The sequence below is a fragment of the Tenrec ecaudatus genome, chromosome 18 (genome assembly GCF_050624435.1).
Source record: "Tenrec ecaudatus isolate mTenEca1 chromosome 18, mTenEca1.hap1, whole genome shotgun sequence".
NCBI lineage: Eukaryota > Metazoa > Chordata > Mammalia > Afrosoricida > Tenrecidae > Tenrec > Tenrec ecaudatus.
This window is the reverse complement of record NC_134547.1, coordinates 23,304,422-23,312,043: the sequence shown is the minus strand read 5'-3', so window position 1 is coordinate 23,312,043 and position 7,622 is coordinate 23,304,422. Positions and strand designations below refer to the sequence as shown.

At 43.6% G+C, this 7,622-nt stretch overlaps 1 protein-coding gene across 1 annotated transcript in view; it reads left to right on the top strand.

Moving 5' to 3' along the window:
• Nucleotides 1-2,976: 2,976 nt before the first annotated feature.
• Nucleotides 2,977-7,622, top strand: part of UBA2 (ubiquitin like modifier activating enzyme 2) — a 47,364-nt gene continuing 42,718 nt past the window's right edge. Inside the window, exon 1 of the mRNA XM_075536198.1 lies at nt 2,977-3,191. Coding sequence (XP_075392313.1) covers nt 3,054-3,191 — 138 coding nt within the window. The 5' untranslated portion in view covers nt 2,977-3,053. The remainder of the gene's footprint in view (nt 3,192-7,622) is intronic.

Genomic DNA, 7,622 nt, shown 5'->3' with positions numbered 1-7,622 from the left:
TGGTTATCCTTCATTTAATTTTATATATATATTTTTTCTGGTATTGGAATAAGCTTTCTTCTTTTTGATTACTCTCCATTGTGAGCTCCTCAACATCATTCTCCCACTTCCTCCCTGTAGTTCCCCTTTCTCTCTCTCCTTTCCTAAACCTTGTGAACTTTTGGTAAATGTTGCCCTTTTGATCTCAAATGGTTGTTTTAAAGTGAGTGTGTCTCACTTGTGTTACTGTTCCCTTATAGACAGACCTGTTGTGTGACTGCAAATTAAGCCATGCGGGTGAGTTCTGGTCCACATCTGATGGGTAACTGGGTTTCCAACTGTTAATCTTGCAGTTAGTTAGCAGCCCAGTGGGTAAGCACTAAACCACCAGGGCCCCTGGTCTTGTATAGAGTGAGGAAATATGGAACAAGCCCCAAATCATAAAAGAGAGCAGGCTTACTGGTCAGATAGACTAGTGGAACTCCCAAGCCGCCCCTAGTCAGCCTCCAGGTCTGGAACGGAATTCAGCCCAGTGTTAGAATAATTAACCAATTAAGAACAAAAATACAGCATTTACCCCAGGACAAAGGCAGAAGGTTAGGAAGGAAGGGAAGGAGGTACGTGGTGAAGTGATGGTACATTGAGATGGCAGTGAATTGTGGAAACAAGTGGTGTATGAATTGTTGAATGTAAAATTGATGATTTACCCTGCAAAACTTTCGCTTAATTCACAATAATTTTAAAAATTACTTTTGTATGTTATATCCTGTGATGTATCATGTATCATGAAAATTTGGGTTTCCACTGAGTCTCTTAACCCATCGACCTGGTCTCATGATTCTGTTAACTCAGAAGTTATTAACTCTTATTTTTAAGTGATGCCATCTGGTACCTGTGTTAACACTGGATCTGGGTCTTAGAACCTCCTGACTGGTCTGGTCTATTTTTCCAGGCTTTGGGCAGGAGAAAGATGTTTTCTATTACCATAATGCGTTTTGGAAACTCAGGGGAAGTTCTGCCTTGCCCTCCGCGTGGCTGTGAGTCAGAATTGAAGTGATGGCAGTGAGTTTGGTTGGGTTTTCTTTTTTTTTTTTGGTTGGGTTTTCTAAGACCTAATATGATCCTTTTCATAGCAGTTGGTAGTTGTATCTGGGCACCATGCAGTTCCTGGTCTCAGGGTTGTGTGGTCCATTAGTCCACTGGACTGATGGTTTGTGTGGCTCTTGATTTTTGATATTCTTCCTTCTGGACAGGGAGACACCAATAGTTGCATCTTAGATGGCTGCTCCTTTAAGACCCTAGCTGCTAATCACCGAAGTCGGATTTTGTGTTTGTGACTATGCTAGGCTATTCCACCTTGGTGTTCCCAAATACCATGGCCCCAAGCCCCCAGGCCAAGCGACAAACCTTTATCCTGCATCTTCTTGACATACACTTTCTGGTCTAACTGTTCAGACCTTGTAGGAGGATAACCAGGAAAGCTGGAGGTCAAGTGGGATGTCCCCTCAACCTCAAATGGGATTTGAATGGTAATTAACATGCTAAACTCTTGAACTTTAGGGAACTGCTGAAGCACACATTTGAAAAATAATGGCAACATGCAAAGCACTGCTGTAAAAGTGTTTCTTTGAGGCTGACTTACAATGACTGGCTGTACTCATGCTCACATGGCTAAAGTTGCTAGCAGTCTGTGGCGACAGGACACATTCTGAGAAATGGACTGAGTCAGAAACTGCAGTCTTAGGTGTGTGTTTTTTTTTAATCATGTTGACTGCACTGAAAAGTTTTGCCAATTTAAAGTGTCCTGTACAGAAGACAGGAGCACTTGTTTCCCTGTCCTTTGATAACACCTGGTGTTATGTTTACCTTTTTTTGTTTGATAGGTGAAAATTATGTTCATGCTACTTAGGTTGCATGTCTTCCATGACATTTTAGTATAATCATTAACTATATTGGCCTTTTTCTTTGAGAATGACTCGAGTTTTTGGTTGGGTCACATTTGGTTTCTTGGTAAGGGTAGTTTTCTTGGTAAGAGTTCGTTACATGGAGAACATCTGTTCTCTCACCTGTAACGAAATCTTGGTGGGGAGTTCAAATCCCATGCAAAGATGACTTAAACACTACTTAACCCGGAAGCAGGTCTGTGCATGTCTGTAAAAACAGCACCGTTACCAGGGGTTTAGGTGGAGAGCAAATATTTTGAGGATGAGGGCAATGAATGTACAAATGTGCTTTACACAATTGATGTATGTATGGATTGTGATAAGAGTGGTATGAGCCCCTAATAAAATGATTTAAAATGTTTAAAAAATCCCAATAAAATGATTTTAAAAAATTAGGTTCATACCAAAAAAAAAATACTACCCTCAGACTACGGTGGACGGTTTAAGCAGTAGACTCGGTCCTCGAGTTCTTAAATGCTTCCTCCCCCCCTATCATGATCCCAATTCTACCTTACAAATCTGGCTAGACCAGAGGATGTAAATAGGTACAGATAGGAACTGGAAAAACAGGGAATCCAGGACAGATGACTCCTCCAGGACCAGTGGTGAGAGTGGCAATGCCTGGAGGGTGGAGAGAATGTGGGGTAGAAAGGGGGAACTGATTACAAGAATCTACGTGTGGCCTCCTCCCTGGGGGAGGGACAGCAGAGAAAAAGGCGGGGAGAGACGTCGGACAGTGTAATATATGACAAAATAATTTATGAATGATGAAGGGTTCATGGAGTGGGGAGGGAGGGTGAAAATAAGCAGAAGATATTAAGGGCTCAGGTAGAAGGCAAATGTTTTGAGAATGATGATGGGAACAAATATACATATGTTCTTGACACAATGGATGGATGGATGGATTGTGATAAGAATTGTATGAGCCCCCAATAAAATGATTAAAAAAAAAAAAAGCACAGGCCTGAGTGGAGAACACAGACCGGTTGGTCCCAGCGCACCCCGGCTGGCTGCGGGCTGGGGGCCACTGCGCAGAAGCGGAAGTTGCACCGCCCCTCCCCCACCCACTTCCGGCCGCGGCTGAGTTCTCCCGCCGCCGCCGCTGCCACTGCCGCTCGTGGTCGTCTAGCCATGGCACTTTCGCGGGGTTTGCCCCGGGAGCTGGCCGAAGCCGTGGCCGGAGGTCGGGTGTTGGTGGTGGGTGCGGGCGGCATCGGCTGCGAGCTCCTCAAGAACCTGGTGCTGACCGGCTTCTCCCACATCGATCTGGTGAGGGCCTGCGCGCGCGCCGGCTGAATGGCGGGCTGGGGAGCCGGGCTTGAGGGACTCGGGGGCCGGACCTCCGGACCCTAGTTGGAGAAGCGAGGGTCTCGAGGTAACGGCTGCAGACGTGCGGGGAGCCGCGGGCGGCGGCCACGAGCCGAGGAGGCCGCGGGCCTGGGTCTTCCGGCGCCGTGCGGCCCGACCGCCCCCGGTCGCTTGGGCAGCGCCAATTGGGCGGCTTCTGGGACTGGGACGCGGCCCGAGCCTTTTCGCTTCCGAGCTGCTCCCCAGTTTTAAGGTGGTTGTTTGGTCCCCGGTGGACCTTGAGGCGGATTCAAATCACGACCCTAACTCTCATAACGACCCAGGGCCGGGAGGGCAGTAAAAGCCACCAACCTCCAGGGAGTGCCCGTCCGAGCCCGACGCAGTCTTGAACGGTTTACATTCCTCAGTGCGTTTGATCCGCATTCCTACCTGTGGGTACAGACGCAGTTTCCATTCCACTTTATTTTTAACAGATGAGCAAAGTGAGATGCAATGGGATTTAGTAGCTTCTGAGGCTCTCCGCAAGTAGCCAGGGCGCCCCTTGGGGCTAGTACTCTTCTACCCCGGTTTCTCGTGGTCTGTTGCTGTGGTCACCAGAGGAACGGGTAATCTCCGAGTTCAGTACTGCTCTCATTGACACTCATCAAAAAGTTTATGTGCGCCATGTTTCTTCCCTTGAGAATATGTGTGTTTATAGCAAGATTAGGTCAGCATATGAAAGTTTTTGCGTTTTTGAATAACCCTAACTCGAATCATTAATATTTATTGCTTTGTTTAATGTTACCCAGGCGCCATTCAGTTCTGGTCTCATGGTAAGGGAAACCCTTGTTCACAGCCATGGTTGGTATGGTGGTACTGGAGACAGTTGTTTGCAGATGCTTAGACACACCTTCCATTTCCTCCAAACCCTGACTCTTTCCTCTTGCTCCAGCTGACTAGAGAGTTATTTGCAGTTTTAAGCTTTTAAGACTCAAGGCATGCATCATGAAATTAGAAATTAAAATACGAAAACAAATCAAGCTTACTGCCATTAAGTTGATTTCCAACTCAGCAACTTTTTTAGAGAAAAGGTAGAATTGCCTCTGTGGGTTTCTGAGATTGTAACTCTTCATGGGAGTAGAAAGCCTATTCTTTCTCCCTGGGCACAAATTCAGATTTAGAAAAGGTAACCATATTATTAGGCTGGTATCCTCTGAAGCCATGACCCTGAACCTACAAACCAAGGAATCATAACCCATGAGAAGTTTAGTTGTATATAAGCAACCCCAGCACCATCCCCCCTCCTTTTTTGGTCATTGTTATGTGTATCTAATACCTGTAAGCCACCTTTTGTCAATTCACATTTAAAAATAATCATTTTATTGGGGGCTCATACAACTCATCACAATCCATACCATGCATCCATTGTGTCAAGCACATTTGTTGCCACCATCATTCTCAATTCACGTTTTTTACAAGTATATGTTACTAATAGTATAATACTAATGAACTTAAATGCGATTTTTCCATTACTGCTTACTGAAACTCAGTACTCTGTAAATCAGTCATGCCTTCCTCCTGTCCTTTAAACTCAAAACAAAATTCACTGCCATTAAGTTGATTCCAACCCATAGTGATCCTCTAGATGAGAGAACTAACTGCCCCTGTGGGCTTCTAACCCTTTAAGTAGAAAAACTCATCCTTCTCCTGGGTAGTGGAGATGCTTTCAAACTGCCGTGTGGTTAGCAGCCCAATGCTTAACCTACTGTGCCCACTAGTGCGCCTTCCTCCTGCTCCCAAACTCAAGGCCACCGAGTCAATTACAACTCACAGTGACCTTATAGGACAGTAGAACTACCCCTGTAGGTGGCCAAGACTAACTTTTGGGTTTTTTTCTTTTTAACTATTTTATTGGGAGTTAATAACCATTCCATAGCTCAATCACACCAAGCAGTATTGTACAATTGCTACCACAATTAGTTTAAAAACACGCTTTTTCCTTCCTGAACTCCTTGACATAAGCTCCCTTTACTGTGCCACCCTCAGCTTTTATATAATTTCATTTGGAGCTCTTAACAGGTAAAACAATCCACAATTCAATTAGATCAAGCATAATTGTGTAATTGATGTCACCACCAGTTTCAAAACATTTTCTTATTGAATGCTTTGATATCAGCTCCCTTTTATCCCCTCCTTCCTCTGCCCTACCCCCTGGGAACCCTTATTATCATATTATTTCTCACACACCAACTCTTTATAGGAGTAGAAAGCTCGGCTTTTCTTATTCCAAGGAGCACCTAGTGGGGTTCTCAAACTGCTGATCTTGAGGTTAGCTGCCCAGTGAGTAAACCCTACCACCAGGGGCTGCTCCACCAGGGACTGCTCCTCCTGGCCCAGGTAACCAAAATAAACTTTGATCTCCATGTTTGCTTGTTTCATTTGTGGGGAGGTAGTAATTGTATTTTAATTAGTCATTGACATTTCACTTAGCATAATGCCTGCAACTCCACCCACATTGTAGCATGTATCAAGATTTCATTTCTCATCCTGATTAAAGGAGCTCTGGTAAGCATTGGACTATTGAAATGCAATGTTGGTGATTCAAAGCCATTTGCTGCTCAATGGGAGGAAAGATGAGGCAATCTGCTCTCATGAGGATTTACAGTCACTTTTTGAGTTGGATCGACTTGATGGCAGTCCGTTACAGGCCTATTAGTATTCCATTTTATACATGTGGACCGCATTTGATGGGCACTTAGGTTGTGTCCACATTTGGACTATTGTGAGTAGTGCTGCAGTGAACATTGATTAGCATATTTTTCTACGTTTTTTTTTTCAAGGCTTTTGGGTATATATCTAGGAGGGGAATTACTAGGTTGCATGCTATTTTTGTTAGGTGTTGATTTGGGGGGAGATTATTTTCATTATGAATTGGGTGGACGTTTACAGAGCAGATCATCAGTTTTATTTGAAAAAATTCTTACATGTTTTGTTTTAACTCATCTATTGAAATCTCAGTGCTTCCTGTTTTCATCCCTCTTTTCAACCCTTGACTTTGCTGTTCGGTAAATATTGCATTTTCTGCACTACTGTTTCTACCAGAGTGGTGAGTTAGTTCAGTTCCAGACCCGAAGGGTGACTAAAGACTATAGTTTCTGGAGTCCCACCTATCTATCCAACCTGTAAGCCTGATCTCTTACGGTTTTGAATTTTGTTCCATATTTTTCTCCTGTGTCCAGGACCTTCTAATATAATCTTCTCCAGAACAGTAGATCGTGATATCTATTTGTGGCAACTATTTGCGTATTTTTTTGTTTGTTTTTAATCATTGGAATTTGTGACTTTTTAAAATCACTTTATTGGGAGCTCTTAAAGCCCTTACCACAATCCATACATATATCCATTTTGTCAAACATATCTGTACATGTGTTGTCATTATTTTTCAAAACATTTTTCTACTTGAGCCCCTAGGAAAACATGGTTGACAGCAGATGCGTACATCATAGTTAAGAACGGAACCATGATTGAGACACGTTTGATGGAGGAGCTTACAGTATCGATCCAGGGGTTTCTGTGTTGCAGTGATGGCATGACTTACATATATGTGCAGCCCCGTTCAATCATTTCCAATCTAGGACACAACCAGATAAGTCCCTAGGGAGATTGACCTTCCCTCAGCTAATCAGGGGGCTTGGAAAAAATCCACTTGCAATATACTGTCTGAATGCAAGACTGTTCACATCTGTACTAGGCAATAGAGGGAATTCAATGAAGGCTTAATCCACATTAGGGATACTGCAAATGGATTTTAGGCTTTCACTGTCATCCATAGCCTACTGTAAACCAGGTGTTCAGAACTTAAGTTCTAATAACGTTTTCTCCTCGCATCATGAATTATTAACACTCTGGATCACACAGGCCGGTGTACTTCCTATTAGCTGACACCTCGCTTACATGGCTGCTTGCTTTAAGGCAAGTTTTTAAAACCCCAGACTGATTTTTTTTCACACTTTGCCACACACTTCCATAATGGCTGTATCAGTGGGTCATTGAACCATCAATGAGTAAATTAAAAAAAAATAAAATGAAGCCTCCGGTCAATTCTAAATCATAGTGACTCTATAGGACAGAATAGAATTACCCTTAGGGTTTTGTGGGTAAAAGATAGGACTTTCTGCCTCCATAAAGAGTTACAGTCTTGGAAACCTACAGGGACAGCGCTCCCATGCCCGTTAGGGTCACCATGAGTCGTCATCTACTCCATGACAGTAGTTTGGTTTGGAGTTTTGGAGACTAATTCTTTATGCAACAGTTCTTTTTTTCAAGAAGAACCTGGTGGGCTTCAACTAGTGACCTCAACAGAATGCTTATGGCCTCTTTAGCTATGGTTTAAGGGTTCTAATTTCTCCACAT